This window comes from Macrotis lagotis, chromosome X (genome assembly GCF_037893015.1).
Source record: "Macrotis lagotis isolate mMagLag1 chromosome X, bilby.v1.9.chrom.fasta, whole genome shotgun sequence".
NCBI classification, from domain to species: domain Eukaryota; kingdom Metazoa; phylum Chordata; class Mammalia; order Peramelemorphia; family Peramelidae; genus Macrotis; species Macrotis lagotis.
In genome coordinates this window covers 306,348,434-306,367,709 of record NC_133666.1, presented here as the reverse complement: position 1 = coordinate 306,367,709, position 19,276 = coordinate 306,348,434, and the positions used below count along the sequence as shown (strand labels likewise).

General features: G+C 37.0%; 1 protein-coding gene across 3 annotated transcripts in view; it reads right to left on the bottom strand.

Moving 5' to 3' along the window:
- MYO5B (myosin VB) overlaps window positions 1-19,276 on the bottom strand; it is a 565,377-nt gene that overhangs the window by 207,522 nt on the left and 338,579 nt on the right. For all 3 annotated transcript variants that reach the window (XM_074208686.1, XM_074208684.1, XM_074208685.1), the window contains exon 10: window positions 17,886-18,151. In XM_074208686.1, coding sequence (XP_074064787.1) covers window positions 17,886-18,151 — 266 coding nt within the window. The remainder of the gene's footprint in view (window positions 1-17,885; window positions 18,152-19,276) is intronic.

Below are 19,276 nucleotides of genomic sequence, written 5' to 3'. Positions count from 1 at the left end.
GGATCACAGATTACATGCGAGTGTAATCCCTGGGATTTACGCTGTTAGATTTGGAACCTAGAGGTTTGTCCTAGACCCTCAAGACATTTTCTTGTTATGTTTGATTGTGAGTTATGGAGACGAGACAGGATGTGATCCAGTCTTTTCACAAGTCAAAGAGGGAAGGAGGTTGTACCATACAGCAGCCAAGACTGGGATGACTCTATTGTTGTTAAATCATTGCAGTCATGCCTAGCTCCTGTTGACCCCATTTGGGGTCTTGGCAGAAATGCTGGAGTTGTTTGCCATTTGCTTGTCCAGTCCATATTATGGATGAGGAAAGTGAGGCAATCAGAGTTAAGTGACTTGTTCAGGGTCACAGATTATATTTAAGTCTTCCCCCTCTAGGCCACAGAACAATTTCTTCCCTGCTTTCCCTGGGGTGGGAGATGACCATCATGCTGATCAAGTTAGAACACTTAGTCAAATAAAAATAGTGATGTACATAATAACATACTCATATGTTTAAAAAAATTCACAAATAGGAAAAACTTTCAAAATTGGGGAAGTGTGATTAGAGAGCCATTCATTTGAAAAAGATTTGCCCTTTTTAGGGCAATGTGGATTTAGGGCAAGCTCAATGTGGATTAGCACCAAAAAAAGTGAATACAATTTTAGGCTGAATTAAGAAGGGCATATTTTTTCAGACTCAGAAGGTCTCCTGCAGTACCTTGCCCTGGTCAGATCCCATCGGGGGTGTTATTCAGACTGAATGGCTATAGAACAGTGATGTCACTCTCAAATAGAAATGAAAGGTCACTCAACTATATATGAGGATTTTGGTGGACCTCATATTAACTTAGAAAATATTATTAATATTCTCTCTATTATATTTTATTTATTTTAAAAATATTTCCCAGTTCCATTTTAATCTGGTTCAGGCTCTGGGCCACATGCATACTTTTGACATATCTGCTATTGAGTGACCAGAGGAAGCCAACTAGGATGATGAAGAGGAGAGGGGAAAAAGGGGAAGAAAAACATCAACAGTCAATAATTCACATTCACATAATGGGGAAACAGATACTTTTCAAAAATATAATTATTAGTATCAGCAGTAGAAATTAACAGGGCAGTTAAGTGGTGTTAGGCTGAGATCTGGAAGACTCATCTTCCTCAATTCAAATCAAATCCACATCCTGACTGACCTCAGATACTTACTAGCTGTGTGATCTTGGGCTAGTTAACTTAATCCTGCTGTAAAATGAAATGGAGAAGAAAATGACAAACCAGTTCCAATATCTTGCCAAGAAATTCTAAATGGGGTCATGAGGACTTGGACACAAGAGACAAATAACTGAACAATAAAGAGGTTGACATTTATATGGCACTTAAGTTCATACTACTTATTCCTATTAATAACCTTGTGAATAGATGCTGTCATTCTCTCCACTTTACCCACAAGGAAATAAAGGTCCAGCAGACTAGTGTCCTACACAGGATTAGTACCTGAAGTGGAAGATGTAGCAAGGTTTTTCCTGACTCCTAGTCAAGCACTCTTTCTATCACAATTCCATCAATCAGGTAAACTCCAGACATTTAAAAAAACACCCCCACATTCAAATATGAGAAAAAAAAGGATCACAAATGCTACAATAAAGAAAAGAGGGAAAAAGTTATTCTGGGGGCTTAAATTTTATTGAAGTTTTTAAAAAAATGCCACGGGCTCAGAATGATCCCCTTGAGAACTCATGTTAACTGCTCCCATAGTCAAGTTTTTGTTCCTTTCCTTGAGTGCCAATTATACACAGTGACCAGGGCAGTGTGACTTTGTCAGCACAAATTTGTACAGAACTTTTTTTTTCCTCAAAAGAATGAATTATGAACCCAATAGAACAAGAGTTGCACATTGCAAGCCTATGTGCAACTACACCTCAGAATGACTGGGGCAAGGTATTGTTTCTTCCCAAGGTGAATTGTTGGCTCATTGATTCTGAACCACTTCTCTTGTAAAACAGCCTTTAAGGTTTGCTTACAGTAGGGAATGAAAAGGATGCTTGGGTTGGGGCACCAAACTCCCTTACCCAAGAATTATAGAGAAATTTTAAAACAATGTGTAAATTTGACTGCAATAGTTGAAAATATAGCAATGGAAGTCCATTCTTGAGAAGAATTGGGATTTTTGTTTTTAGGTCCATGGCCTTGGAAAGGAAAAGGGGCAGGAGAAAAATATTCAGGTCTAGTTGAACAGTGGGAAAATTGGAAAGTCATTTGGCAGAGGATGAAAACCAATATCCTCTGCCAGATGTGAAAATATGGTCAAAAAGGTACATGATTAAGATATAAAAGGTGACATCATAAGCAAATTAGGAGAGCAGGGAATAATTTAACCTGCCAACTATATGGATAAAAAAAGAAATCAAAACCAATTAAGAAATAGAGAGCAATAATTATGGTTATTTTAAATTAAAAATTTTACACAAACAAAACCAGTGTAGTCAAGATTAAAAGAAAATGAGAAAACTGGGGAGGGAGAAGGGAGGAGAGGGAATTTACAGGAAATTTCTCTGAAAAAGAGAATTTTCTCAAACACATAGAGAATGTAGTCATATTTATAAGAATATATAAGACTTTTCCTAATTGATAAATGATCAAAGGATATGAACAGGAATTTTTCAGACAAAGAAATCAAAGCTATTTATATTCATGTAAAAATGGTCTAAATCACTATTGATTAGAGAAACATAAATTAAAACAGCTCAGAGATACCATTCATACCTATCAAACTGGTAATATGACATAAAAGGAAATTGAAAAATATTGGAAGGAATGTGGGAAAATAGGGACACTTTGAGTTGTGAACTAATCCAACCAATCTGGAGAGCAATTTGGAACAATGCCCAAAAACCTTAACTATGCAAACTCTTTGAGTTAGCAATAAATAGCAATTACTTAGGTCTGTATCCTAAAGAAATTTAAAGAAAAAAAAAAGAAAAGGACATATATGTACACAAAATACAATTAGCAGCTCTTTTTAAAAAAAATACTAATCAAACAGTTGGAAAAACAGGAAAACAGTTTGGCAGAAGCTAGGTAAAGACTACATGCCAAGATAAAATCAAAATGGTATATTATTTAGATATAAAAGGTGACAACATAGGCAAACTAGGGGAACAGACAACAGTTTTGATTGTCAGATATATGTATTAAAAAAAGAATTTATGACCAAACAAGAGACAGAGAACATTTATGGCAGCAAAGAATTAAAAATTGAGGGGATGCCCATCAATTGGGGAAAAAGTTGTGCTATATGATTGTAATAGAATACTATTGTGTTTTAAGAAATGACTTTTAGAAATGCTTTCAAAAATTATGGAAGATTTACATGAACTGATGCAGTGAAGTGATTACAACCAGAAGAACAGTAACAGCAATACTTTATGCCTTAGCTATTCTCAATCACAAAATGACTTAAGCCAGTTATGAAGAACCCATGATAAAAAAATGTCATCCCACTTCCAGTGAAAGAACTGATGGACTCTGAATGAAGCAAACATTTTTTTGCTTTATTTTTCTTGTGTTTTTGTGGTCTTTTGCAATATTACTAATATGGAAACATGTTATACATAATGATACTTGTATAAGCTACATCAAACTGTTTGCCTTCTCATTAAGGGGGAAAGGAGAATTTTAGAATTTGAAATTTTAAAGAACAAGTGTTTTAAAATATACATGTAATTGTAAAAAAATAAAATATTTGAGAATTTTTTAAAAGAAAAAAAAGAGTTGAACAGGTACCAAACAACTAGTGCAGACTTTTTTTTGGTTTCTTGAAACTGCACTTTGTTATCTCATCTAGACTAGGAAGTTTAATGCATAATCTGATCCCATTATTGAGTGGCATGGGAACACTGACTCAATTTCAGTCTAACCCAGGTGGGTTTGCCCTTTCTTAGGAATCCTGGTATTTCTTCATTTTGGCGACTTTTTTTTGCAGGTAGTGTCCTGGAGCTGGTTTGGATGATCTGATTGTTAAATTTTCAGTATGAGCATCTACATCTTGGAAATGTACAACTATTGTGGATTAGGACTTATCATTTTGTTGATTATTTAGACAAGAAAATGGTAGGAAAATGTTAATAATGAAGATCAAACTTTAAAAAGTGTTATAGGACACTTAGGTCCTACTGTTAGATGGTACAATGGATATATAGAGCACTGACCCTGGAGTTAGGAAGCTCTGAGTTCAAATTTGACTTCAGATACTTGATACTTACTAGCTGGGTGACCTTGGGCAAGTCACTTAACCTTATTGCCTCACACACACAAACAAGTGTGTTGTAGCTACAACCCCCCCCCTCAGGGAGTCAGTTGTTAAACATTTACCAGTACACACCTGCCATTGGCACTACTGCAGCAGCTCAGAACTTTTGAGTTCAAATAATTCACTAGGTTTGGCTTCCCATTTGGCACAGATAAGTGTGTGTCACCTTGTTAAAACTAGTCCAGGTGCTCTTAACATTTTATGTCATGGATCCTTCTGGAAGTCTGGTGAAACCTTTAGAATCCTTCCAAGAATAATGTTTTTAAATGAATAAAATAAAATACTCTGCAACACAAAGGAAACCAATTCTACTGAAAAAAACAATTATTCAAAAAATTTTCAAGCAATTTCATGGATCTCAGGTTAAGAACTCCTGTGAGAAACTTAATAGGATTTGGAGCAGGAAAAGATTTCATCTAATAACCCAAATTTCTCATTTTACAAATGAGGAGAGGAGACAAGTAAATACTTTAAACAAGGCCACATGGATAATCTGAGGCAGAGCCAGCACTAGAATCCAGGTCCCTTAGTGTTGTTCAGCTATGTCTAACTCTCTGTTGGCTCTATTTGGAGTTTTCTTGGCAAAGATACTAGACTGGTTTGTCATTTTCTTTTCCAGCTCATTTTACATGTGCGAAAACAGAAGCAAACAGAGTTAAGTGACTTTCCTGGGGTCACACAGCTAGTAAGTGTCTGAGTCCTGATATGAACTCATGAAGATGAATCTTCCTGATTCTATCTAAAACACAGCACTTTATCCATTATATAACACAGCTGCCCCCAAGTATCTTAATTCTTAGGCAGAGGACCATCTCCAATCACCTTGACCCGTATCTTGGCTACTGGAACCAGACGGCTCCAGAGGAAAAAGTGAGGCTTTCTTTTACAACCCTTCCTCACTTAAATCTAATTCACTTGCAAGTCATGACATCACATCCCTGATGTCATTGCCTTCTTCAAAAACAAGGGAAGAGTGGCTAGGTAGCACACTGGATAGAGCACTGGCCCTGGAGTCAGGAGTACCTGAGTTCAAATCCAAATCCAGCCTTAGACACTTAATAATTACTGAGCTGTGTGTGGCCTTGGGCAAGCCACTTAGCCCCATAGCCTTGCAAAAACCTAAAAAAAAAAAAAAAAAAAAAAAAAAAGAACAAGGGAGGAACAATAGAAACTTTCAGGCAAATACCCTTATCACTACATCAGGATATGTAATATGAAATCAGTATGGGGTAGTGGAGAAATGGGAAGCCTGAAGAAAATTGGGTTCGGATCCTACTTCTTACAATTATTAGCTGTGTGACCCTGGGTGGGTAAGTCATTTAGCCCCTGGGATTCTCAGCTTCCTCATCTGGAAAAGGTGGATAATAACAGAGTATATATTATAGACTTAACAGCAAAGCTAAAATTGGATATCATATGTGAAAATAATGGCAATCAAAAAATTACATAAATGTCAACCTATTATTATCAAAAGAAGTACATTTTTGTCAAGTTATATTCTCATTTGAAAAGTGAAGGGCAATCAAGAGCATTCAAATATTCTCCAGGGGGAGAGAAAAGCAGAAGAGGCATGAAAAGGTGGATGGCTAGTATGGGAGCTGAGAAAAGAAATCCTAGTTCTCTGAATGCCTGCCCCTATACTCTTTTCATTAAGACTGTATAGCTAAACCTAGAGAGGCAACATATTCTTTCCCCTTAGCCAGCCAGGCAGGCAGCATTCATAGACAATAAATTCAATTATAAAAATTAAATGACAAATATGACAATGGATACCAGCTTACACCTGCATAGTCAGCAGAATCAGGAGCCTTATCCAATCTCTGCACAGATGTTCCCCTATCTGTTCTCCTCTATGAGTGTCAGTTTTGTTGGGTGAACTAATCCATGTAACACTGGGAAATGGAAAAGACTTATTTACTTACAAGAGGTATTATTATTATTATTATTTTAAGTCAGAATGTAAATTAAGATAGCATGAATGTCTTATATAATTTATAGCATTAAGAAAAATAATTATTATAATCATGGTGTTGAGCTTCTTTAGGCAAAATTCCAGTAAAATTTCTGGACTTCCTCTTCAATGGGGAGGAAATGGATTTAAGAAAAAAACCCTCTCATCTCTGTAACTCTTTTGGATTAGGAAGCTCTTTACTCAGACCTTGTGAATTTTAAGTATTTTGTACAAGTATTTTATAGAAGGAAAAACTGAGGTTGACAGATACTGAATTGCCAAATTGTACCAGTTCTAAGTCTATAATATCTTTTGTATCGATGCTACATTCACAATGTATTCCCACACCCTACCTTTGGGTTGATCTAAATGCTTTCCTCAATCCAAATTTCTCCTTTTTTTTTGATCTACCTTTCCCAGAGCTTCAAAATAATCTTCTATTTACATAGGTATGATCATATCATTTTTATGCTCAAAACCTTTCAGTGGTTTCTCATTATCAACAGAACAAAATGATCATCCAAACTACTTAATCTGTAAAATTAACCAAAGACCTCTATCATTTTACCTTTTCAGACTTATTGCCCATTCTTATACAAAACTTTGATTCACTAGTCACTTACAGGGTTTCCATGTCTGTGAGTCTTCTGCTCTGATTTTGCCCAGGCTGTTCCCTCTGCCTAGAATGCACTTCTCTACCTCTGCCTCTTGGTTTCTCTACCCCACTTCAGATCTTATCTCAAGTGTGTGTTCTTAATCAAATGAGACCTTTATCCCCCCATCAAAATCTGTGAATGAAGATTCTAAACTATTTTTTTCCTAAATTTTCTACCATCTACCTTACAGTCAACCTGAATTTCTAGCTGTTTCTATATCTGAATCTATACTCCCTCATCTCCATGTATTTGTACAGGCCAACCACTACATCTGAAACATTCCCTCTTCATGTCTGTTGAAATCCTTCTCTTCTTTTAAGAAACTAAAGCACCATGTCCCTTACAAAGTCCTCCCTGAATTTCCTGTTCCCAAATTTTTCTTAGAGCCCATTCCCGAGATTGCTTCTTTGTCATTGTTATTTATGATTTTTTTAAGTCACCCTAGTTAGGAGACAAAACAGAAGGGGCACATAACTTCATTTAGTGGGAGAATAAAAGTCCAGAACCACAAGCATTCAGGGAACAGGAATGCTGCTTCCTTCCATTGGCTGGTTCTCACCTAACCAGTTGTCATGGGTTAATTTCTATAGGGAGAGCTGCTTGGGAAACATAATGCAGTTATTTGTATACTGACTATATCCATGGAATAAATGAAGTACTTTCATAGCAAGAGTGTGATGTTATTTTATTTTTTTCTTTCCTCAACATTGTTGTGGTATATTTTTCACATAGTGGAAATTTCATAAAGGAGTGGTGGAGAGTAAAGTACCAAGCTCCCCCTAAAGCTTTCCTTTATCAAGAGCAAAAATTCGATTTTTTGGCTGACTCCACTCAGCATCTATTGCTCTGTCTGACTCCAGATACAGAAAGATGCCCCTCCCATAATCAATTCATCACTTCTAAACACACCACTATGCTGCTAACTAAAACTATGATTGACACCACTATATCCCTCAGTCTCATCTCCCTTTTGATTGGAAAGGTTGATGGATGGAGTGCCAAACTCTTCCCATTGATTTCCTTTACAGAGTGCAAAAATTGGACTTTCAGACTGTTCCATTAAGCTTCTACTAATTTGCCTGGTTTCAACATCTAGGAACAATTTTCCCTCTCCCCTCTCCCACCTCCCCCACAATCCACTGCTTTCTAGCTTCTTTTTGTATCATTTTCCCTTTAGATTGAAAGCTCTTTGAGGGAAGGAATTTTTTTTAAAATTTGTATCCCCAGTGTTTGACACAGTGTAAATATTTATACATTTGAAATGAGGTAACAATCCTTTAGTGTGAGAGGGAAATAAAGTAAAGTATTTTAGACCTGATTCCCTTCTGTACTTTACCTTTGAAAGTGACCCAAATAAACCCAAGTGCCTTCTCTTCAGGAAATTTCAAATACCTATGAAAGCTTATGATAAATAGAAAGCAAAAGTTAAAAGTTACTAGAGTACAAGTTGTTAGGAAGAAAGGGATTGTGTCTTCAGATCTTTTTATTTCCCCATAGAATCTACTCAAAAGAAAAACAATAAAGAAAATAATTCAGGAAATATTTAATGAATGAAGGAAATAATTACTCAATCTACACAATAGGTGCTATTAGGAATGAGCTACCCTGGATTTCCTGGCAAAGTCCACCTCCTGAGCTGACCAGGAGTTCCTAACTAGTGGACTATGATTTCAAGTACTAAGTTGTTGGAGGTGAGAAACCAGATAGGAAAAATTACCCAGGTTCTTTACTCCCTCAAGTAGGCTCCTCCAGGACACATTTTAGTGACCCAAGGGTGCAATGGAAAGTTACTTCCTGGTCCTCATTGCATCTTCCCTCCCAATTTTCCAAGAGAGAGAGAGAGATATTCCTTTGAAGCATGATGGAAATTCAATTTTATTAATTAAGTTATATTCTAAATGAGAATGCATTAGAATTTGGACTAAAGTCAGCAATAAATAGGTGAATCTTTTAGTAAAACCAAGCACTGGCTTCTGATGTTAGCAATCACCCTTTCTAACTTAACACATTAGAAATTCATATATTAGGTTTTCTTAGCTCAGTGGTTAGCAATTAATATTAAGTGGATGTGGCAACACAGCTATTACCTTAGTGCCTTTATACAGGTTGTCTGATCCCTCTCAGGAATGGTCTCCCTTCTGGGTTCTGGCTTTTTGGTTTGCCAGTAACCTCTACATCTTAGTTCAAATGCCATCACCTCTAAAATGCCTTTCTTGATTTCACAGTAGCTACTTCTCTTCCCCAATCCATCTACTGGTGCATACCTTGTATAAACACCAGCAGGCAATGGTGTTTTAGAGCAATGACCAAGGAGTTTGGAGGATCTGGATCCAGGTCCTGATTCTGACAGACCAAGGTAAGCAATTCAACCTCTTCCTGACCCAAGTAACTCTCTAGTTTAAATTGCAGAGCAGTTGCAGATCTACATTAGAAGTTTCTTTACTAATATTTCTCTACACAAAAGAAATCAAAGGTCTTATAAAAATAAACTAAAGAATATCATGCATTTTAAAAATCTGTATACATTTTGATTTTTTTTATCTCTTCCTGTCCACACACTTGTTCCCCTCTGCCCTTTAATAATGCAAGCTCCTTTTGGATAGAGATGATCTCATTTTTGTCTTTGTATTCCTGGTTCCTAGTATAATGTCTAGTCAGAGGAGGAGTTTAATAAATGCTTATTTAACTGAACTAAATATTTAATATTTTAAAAAAATTTTACTGCAAGTTTTTCTGGGAAATTCTGAATTTCAGAAATCTTTGGATCACCAATTGCACCTGACCATATTGTAAAAATTCAGTAAATATTTACTGAAATAAATAAAATCATATTTCAGTGTCCATGATAGACAGAAATAGGAAACAGATATATTAGATTTTCTACCAAAGCCCATTTCCTAAGTTGGCACATGAACTCCAAATCCTGTAGAATATGATTTTCAAGTAATAAATTATTTTCCAAGTGATGCTTGGGGAAGGCAAGCTAAATTGCATAGAGGCAAGAATCCAGAAAGAAAAATTAATATTCAAACTTCTGTTGCAACCAGGAATACTTTTTTTGGCCACTGAGCTACTACATGATTTCTTCTCCCTCCACCTCATTTTATTTCTAAGTATTTACTTAAAAATAAATGTCATTGATTCTCTATAAAATAATATTTAATGAATGCCTGTTGTAAGATTAACATATAGGATCTCAGCCCAGTGACCTGATTTCTTTTCCTATGAAAGAGAGGCTGGAATTTCAAAAAAAAGATAAGGAAAGAAAATGCTTTTTTCCCCTTGAAATGAAAAAGATCCTCACTAAAAATGGAAAGTTCAGAATTCTTCAGAATGGAACTCTTATTTAAAAAATCTAACTGATCCCTAAAGCAGTGTCCCAATATATCCTGTTTTTTAAAGGCTGTAGACCATCCCCTACTCATTCGAAGAAAGTAAACAGTCCTTTCCTAAGCCCTGTCTTTCAAAAATCACAAGTCATATCATTTATTCATTCAACAGGTGTTTTGTTTTGTTTTGTACCTGCACTGTAGTTTAATACAGATAATATAGACACAGATAATACAAAGATCACATCAAGGAATTGAAATTCCATTGGGAGAAGGTAATATGTACATAGACAAGAAAATACAGGGGTATCTAGATGATGCAATTGACCTGGAGTTGGAAGACCTGAGTTCAGGCACATACTTATTAGTTATGTGATACTTGGAAAGTCACTTAGACTCTGTTTGCCTCAGTTTCCTCATTTATAAAATGAGTAGGAAAAGGAAATAGCAAACCATTTTCTTTGGGGTTATGAAGAGTCAGGAAAGACTGAAATAACCAAACAACAACAACAAAGTAAATATATAATGTCTTTCCTGAGATGGAGAGGCAGAACAGAATAATTGATAGAAAGTTGTTTTAAGAGTAAGGAAGGTTTCAAAGTCTTCCCCTAACTTATGCTGCCTTCTAGTCATTTAATTTTTTTAGGGTTACAGACAACTTTCTAAGACTAAATGTCACATACCAATTGCTCATCTGCATCGGTACGGAGGAAGTTAACTCCTTTCTTCATCAATAACATCATGGCAGGGCAGCTAGGTGGCGTAGTGGATAGAGCACTGGCCTTGGAGTCCTGAGTACCTGAGTTCAAGTCCAGCTTCAGACACTTAATAATTACCTAGATGTGTGGCCTTGGGCAAACCATTTAACCCCATTGCTTTGCAAAAAAAAATAAAATAAAATAACATCATAGGCCTGGACCCTCCACCCACCAAAACAAGTCTATAATGAGAATCACTTTTTCTTGCTAGGTTTACTATAAAGAATGTATTCTAGAGATAAGGTTAAATAACTTCTGATCATCTGTCATGTTAACATTAGCCATTCCCTTACTCTGCCTCTCTAAGCATAACAATTAAGGGTAAAACAAATAATCAATGCTGCTTTCATTTCTATAAAACTGCCAAATTGCTTTCTTGTTCTTTGAACTGTAGATTGTTCTTTTTCTCCTACATGTTAAGCTATATCACATTTGGCTGCCAGATGATGTGAGAAGTATTATTTATGCTCCCCACAACACAGAATGCAACATTAATTGATTCAAAGCCCAAATAGGTAGGTCCCCAAATGAAGTGATTCTGACAAACCTGCTTCAATTTAGGATAGGATTCACTGATATGAGCATGGACCCACCAGGTTCATGGTTATACCTTATTATTGTTGCTGAGTCATTTCAGTCGTGTCTAATTCTTAGTGACCCCAACTGGGGTTTTCTTGGCAAAGATACTGGAGTGGTTTGCCATTTACTTCTCCAGTTCATTTTATAGATGAAGAAACTGATGCAAATAGAATTAAATGACTTGTCCAGGTCACACAGTTAGTAAGTATCTGAGGCTAGATTTGAATTCAGGAAGATGACTCTAGGTCTGGTGCTCTATCTGTACTACCCTAGACCTCCTTAACAGGCAGCAATAAAATTAGCAGAGAACACTATCTTTTGCCCTCTGTTCTTAAAATTAACTATACCATGCCTCCATCAGAGTTTCCGGTGCTGAACCTATAAACTTAGACCTAGGATTCTGTCTAGCTTTCAGTGCTTCCTGAATTAGCTGATTTACCTACATTTGACATTTACACTAGTCAAGGGCCTTAATTCCAGCTACTTGTCACCACAAAGAATCAATCCCTTGCCCAGGCTCGGATCTAACTTCTAGACTTCTTTTGCACTGGATCAGTATTTCCCACTCACACAATGTGGTCTCCATGTTTCAGGTCTCTCCCCTTTCCAATCCATTCTACACTCAGGTACCAAAGTAGTTTTCCTTAAATAAAAGCTTGTCATGTCACACCATCACCCCCTTCCTCCATCTCAGTAAACTTCAGTGGTTCCTATTACATAAAGTCCTCTACTTAGTATTTAAAATTGTTTACAACCTGAGTCCTTCCTACCTTTCCAGGCTTTGTGTACTTTACTCCCATCCATGTAGTCCACAATGTAGCTTCACTGATCTACATACTATGCCCCAAAGATGTTCTTTCCTCACACATAACTCTGTATTTCCCTATATCTGTGTCTTTTCCCCAGGTATCCCCCATGGCTGGAATTCTCTTTCTCCTCTCCTCTACCAGTTAGCTTCCTTTAAAGATTCAGCTCAGAGATGAGCAGAACCAGAAAATGTACACCGTAACAGCAACATGGGGGTGATGATCAACCTTGATGGATTCGCTCATTCCATCAGTGCAACAATCAGGGACAATTTGGGGCTGCCTGCAGTGGAGAATACCATCTGTATCCAGAGAAAGAACTGTGGAGTTTGAACAGACCAAGAACTATTACCTGTAATTTAGAAAAAAAACTGATATCTTATTGTCTGATCTTGTTATTTCTTTTACTTTATGTTTCTTCCTTAAGGATATGATTTCTCTCTCATCACATTCAATTTGGATCCATGTATACCATAGAAACAATGTAAGAACTGGCAAATTGCCTTCTGTGGGGGGGGGGGGGAGTAAGATTAGGGAAAAAATTGTAAAACTCAAAATAAATAAAATATTTTAAAAAATAAATAAAGATTCAGCTCAAATACCATATCTGGAAGAAGGCTGTTCCTGGTCCTTCCAACAATTACTGTCTTCCCTTCCATCTAATCTGTATACATCATGCATTTACTTAATTATTTATATGCAGTCTTCCTTATTGGAAGGAGAGGAGGGATTATTTTTGCCTTTCATTATAAGTCCTCAGCACCTTAGATGGGACCTGGCACATAATAAATGCTTGTAGACTCAAGTCTACTTCCCCGACTGAATCAATGAAAGCAGTTTGCTCATTGCCTTTCAACACATTTTCAGTCACCCATTATAATGCTTCTATTCTATTCTATTGGAGGCACTCACCTCTCATCTGACCTATTGAGATTTTACCCATCCTTTCCATTTTATGTGAAGATTTTTCTAGTTGTTCCAATCTGAAGAGATATTTATCATGTTGCTTATTAAGATGCTCACAAAAACATATGGATACCCTAAAAGTGGATCCATTGTAGCTCATTTAAATAATCACTCAGTCCAAGGTGAACATAAAGCAACAGTGAGAACTGAAAAAGGGGGTCGTACAAAGGTGACAAGTGAGAATTTTCTGATAATCTGACTTTTTTTTCCCTTGAAGGACACAGTTCTCACCTATTTGACTACAGATCTTTATATCTCTTGAGTAGTATGAAGAGTATTTCATTGGCTCAGAATTTTGGAGATAAAAATTAGCCAAGATCAAAGATAAACAGAAAATTAATTCACTAATCAGTGGCTATTAAAAGGAGTTCAAAACTTGGTTGATTTGTAAAAATCACTCAATTTGTAAACATTAGGCCAACTTTTTTTTAAGTTTTTTTCAAGGCAAATGGGGTTAAGTGGCTTGCCCAAGGCCACACAGTTCAGTAATTATTAAGTGTCTGAGATGGGATTTGAACCCAGGTACTCCTGACTCCAAGGCCGGTGCTTTATCCACTGCGCCACCTAGCTGTCCCTAGGCCAACTTTTAGAACACAGAAATCCTAACAAATCTTTAGGATTGGTTAAGGAAAAAGCCATGTGAGTTTAGTATGCCTACAAGACCAAAACTTAAGAAAAGTCAGTCTACATAGTATGGATCACTATAGGTATTCCCCCTCTTCCTATTTTACAGAAAATTAGGTTGCTCCTTGAAGAAGATAATGATTTCTTAGGCAATTATTTAACTTGGCTATATGCAGAAAGATAAAAACATATTCTATCTAGACCAACTCAGGAAGATAATGAAAAAAGAAAACACTTCTCTACATGGTGTTCCAAAACTCTTGGTAGAGTTTCAAGTCTTGCTGCAATTTTAAACTCTTAAGGCTTAAAACATTTGGGACATTCTATATAGTCCTATCATAGGGAAGTAGGAAGTGTCAAAGCAACCCATACATTCTGAAGATAGGGAAAACTACATAAGTGCATATGTACACATACACAGTATGGTAGTTTTAGAGCATGGGCTCTTTTCCCTTGTGGCTCCTTCTTGCTGGGGAAAGCTGAATTGATGTGGTTTTTTTTTTTTTTTTTTTTGCTTCTCCCTTACCATACCTTGAAGCTCCGAAGACATTGGTCATTCTTCATATTCTCTTGTTGAGGCTCAGAAACTAGAACTTTCTGTCTAACCAGGAGTTCCAATATACTCTCAGGCAAGAACCTAGTCTTGTGGAACCTAGCAAAGAGGTCTTTATTACTTTCCTGTCTCCCTGGGGGTACTTTATTACTGGTTGTAGCCACCATTTTTCAATCCCACTATTTTCTCTGTATTTTCTTTCTGGTTGAAGCAGCCATGTGGCACAATGAATAAGGTGTGAGACTGAGAAATCTGAATTCAAATTCTACTTCAGACAATTGCTTAGCTGTGGGACCTTGGGACAAGACATAATCTTTCTCAGTCTCATTTTCTTCATCTATAAAAAGGTCATAATATTAGTATATTCCTCAGGGATTGTTGTAGGGTTTAAATGAACTAACATATATTATTTCTTGCAAACCTTAAAGCATACTACACATGATTGCTATTAATATTGTTATTGTTCTCATGAAAGGTTATCATCTCCTGTTGGTTAGTTTTGCTTAATTTTTTCTTTCTCTATTTTTTTCATCTTTATTTTATTATACAGGGTGGCTCTCTGAGAAGAGGTTAGTGAACATACTGGAATAGTTTCTGTGTGTGTGTGTGTGTGTGTGTGTGTGTGTGTGTGTGGCAAGGCACTGGCGTTAAGTGATTTGCCCAAGGTCACAGAGCTAGGTAATTATTAAACATCTGAGGTCAGATTTTAACTCAGGTCCTCCTGATTCCTGGACCAGTGTTCTATCCACTGTGCCACCTACTTACCCTAATAATTTTGATTGATTTCCATCTCATACTCTTTCTATATTACCCTTCTAATAATTCTATATATGAGCAATGGTCACAACAGCAGAGTAATAAGATTTTTTTTTCGCTTTTTGCAAGGCAATGGGGTTAAGTGACTTGCCCAAGGCCACACAGCTAGTTAATTATTAAGTGTCTGAGGCTGGATTTGAACTCAGGTCCTCCTGACTCCAGGGCTGGTGCTCTATTCACTGCACCACCTAGCTGTTCTGTAATAAGAATTTTTTTAAGTGAGTAAATCATGTTTTAATAGAATGGCAGTTTCATATGTAATCATATTTTTTAAAAAATTAAACTGTTTTATTCCAAAAATTAAAAAAGTGAATAGGTCATTGCATTTCATACAGAATCCTCCTAGTCTGATTCTCCACACTCAACAGGATTTCCCAAGATAGTGGTCCTGAGATACACTTCTGGTTTCAGCACACTCAGCAGTTGTTTCCACTATGGCACGAGGGTGCTTCCATGCTAACACAAGAGATTCTATTTTTAGACAGAGGCCATTACTTTTATAACTTAAAGATCCAAAAGCCATTAATCTATTCTTGATCTCCCTTAGGAAGAAGTTAGGTCAGAGAAAAAGAAACATGCAGGTGCAAGGGAGACCGTATCCCAATTTACCCAACCACTGACTCATGATGAACTGGTTCCAATGGAGGAGCATATTCCATGGGATAAAAACCATCATTGTGACCTTCCTTGAGTTTAGTTGCAAGATTCTCTTGGAACTCATCTGATAATGTTCCTGAGCTTCTCCCAAACCCACAACTACCTAAACTTTATGGGTTCATTCCCAGACTTTTATTGCCAGAGATTTAAAATCCCTCATTAGAATGAAAACCCTGTTCTGACAATGCTCTTCCTGTGAGGGCAAACCAGTTAAGAGAATCACTGAACTTTAAAAAAAAAAAAAAACACCTAACATTCTTCAAAGCAGAAATCTCCTGGTGGTTGAGAAGATAAGTTTAATCATTCATTTGGGAATCAAAGATGCCATTTCTCAAAACTCAATAACACAGTATCTCAAAACTGGATTAAACACCATCTAATTTAATTCAGTTTATAGATGAGGAAACTGAGGCGAAGAGATATTAAATAGTTTGAGCATTCTCACATAGCTATTTACCGGTATCCTGATTATAAGTTTGATCTAACATATCACCTTCCCCTAGCCATAACACTTAACAAAATGAGATTTTTTTGTCCAAAGAAAAAGAGAAGCTTTTCCAATGAGATCCATATTTAGCTGCAGCCCATGATGGTGTGGCAGCAGGACACAGGTAACTCTGTCTAACACACATCTCATATACAACACTAAGCCTAAAATAAGGTTTCCTCATATATGGTGGTATAGAAACAAGTTTTTCAAAGTCACCTTGACTAATGATAAACCTGGTGAAGAATTATGCCATAGTGAAACCAAGAGAGATCTGGGTTTGAATGGTGGGCTCTGATACTTTGGAGAAATCACTTAATCTCTGGTCAAAACAGTATAAAAAACAGTATACCCTGCTTTCAAGGCTGCTATAAGGAAGCCTGTTACAAACTTTGGAGAGTTATGAAAATGTGAGCTATTAGTATTAGTATTAAGAACTCTGAATCCTAGTCCTGGTTTCTACAGACTTATTAACTTTGTAACTTTGGAAAAAAATACATAACCTCTCTGGTACTATTTCCACCTCCATCAAAGGCAGCTACATGGTGCAGTGCATAGAGCACTGGCTTTGGAATTGGGAGAATGGGAGCTCAAAACCAACTTCAGACACTTGACACTGACTAGCTGTATGACCTTGGGCAAGTCACTTAACCTTGACTGCCTTGCATCAGGGCCATCTCCAGTCACTCTGATTTATATCTGGCCACTGGACCTAGATAGCTCTGGAAGCGAAAGTGAGACTGAAGACTTAGCATAGCATCCCCTCACTCAAATCCAATTCATGTGTGTGTCTTGGCACCACCTCCCTAATGTCACGGTCTTCAGAAATGAAGGGAAAAAAGTCATCCTCCTCCTCCTCCATCAAGTGTGAAGTAAGACAACTGGTCTAATTTTAGATGATGGGATCATAGGTTTGGGGTTAGAAGAGACCTCAGAGACCATAGAGTCCAACCCCTTTATTTTACAAATGAGGAAACTGAGAACCACTGAAGTGTTTCATACAGGTAATAAGCATCAGGATTAGGATTTAAATCAAGAACTCCTGAATAATCCTACAGCTATATTTCCATTTCATCCTGAAATGGAAAGTTAGGTGGCTCAGTAGATACAGCACTAAACTGAGGGTCAGGAAGACTTGTTTAAATCCCGCCTCAGATTCACAGCCACTTGACCTCTGCCTGCCTCCATTTCTCCAAATGTATAATGGGATTAATAACAAAAATAAGTTGTTGTGAGGATCAAATAAAAATAATATTTGTAAAGGACTTGCAAACCTTAAGGCACCATATATATGTTGTTATTAGATAGTAACAATAGTAATAATAATAATAATAACAATAATAATACTCTATGAAGAAGCTAGGGTAGAAAATTCTCAAAAGCCTGAGACTTGTCCCTACCCATAGATGTCGAGAACGCCAATGAAGGAGTGTTGCTTGAGGGCGGTGTGGAGAGCCTTATTGACATGCCCCACGATCCAGTTGAACAGCTGGGCATAGATGTGTTTAGCTAGGGCATTCCTGGCATTCACCACCTGCTGCAGGGACATGGTCTTGACGTAGGTTTCAGAGGTGGTGACCAGTTTTCGGTGGCACAGCCAGTGTTCCATCTGACTATGCTCCACCCCTAGCAATCTACAAAAATTCATTAGGTGTTCATCCTGGGACTGGAACAGAGAGAGAGAGAGAGATGGAAAGAAGTAATTTAGTAGGAGAATGCTAAGTTATGTTTTTAGACCATGGACACAAACACATACATACACTCACACATATACATGTACCCTTTACATACGCCACAAAGCATTTTTCCACCCATGTCTCAGTCACTCACATAGTTACACTAACCCTCTTGAACATTCTAGAATTACATCCATAAATGCTAGATCTTCTACCAGCAAATCCTTGCATAAGCTAAACAATGATACAATTAAAACAAAATGGGAGTGTTGAATCTGCTATAACAAAATTATTACAGCTTTAAAAATTATCCTTGGCATTCCCTGGTGCTCTTGGTTTCCTCATATGTCACTGGCTGCCACAGCTAATTGGCAAGGAGGGAATCATGACTGAAGGAAGGAGAATGAGGATTGACATTTTGAAAATTGTGAGCCATTAAAACGAAAGTGGGTACAGTGAGCAACTCTCAGGGTAAAGGAGTGCAATACTAGAGAACTGACAAGCTCTGCCTACTAATTCTTATATACAAGGTTCAGCATGGATCTTAAAATGGAAACTTGACTTATATGTCTTACTTGATACTCCCAAACTAAGATCAGAGGACAAAAGAACTGGGTTCTAATTCTGGTTCTGCTACTCACATGGTGGGAAACTGGACACAGACATCACTCCTCTCAAGGTCTTGCCCAAGGCCACACAGGGAGGTAATTATTAAGTGTCTGAGACTGGATTTGAACTCAGGTCCTCCTGACTCCAGGGCTGGTACTCTATGCATTGCACCACTTAGTTGCTCCCTAGATATTAACTCTTAGTGTTATTATGTAAAATGAGAGGGTTGGACTAGATCCCAGGAACAAAGATATAAAGATGGAAGGGCATTTTGGTGCCATCATACTATGTATATGGCATTTTCTAGCTCAAACTCTGTGGTGCCATTAATATTAACCACACCTCGGAAAATTTCCAAACTAGATTCAGTGATTTTTAGCACCAGAACATTTTCAAGATGTGGCACAATTTGTTAATGTTCTTAAGGCACTCAACTCTATTGAGAGTATTTAAAAACCCAACTCAATAAAGAGGCAAAACTTTGTCATTGCCATATCTAAAAGTCA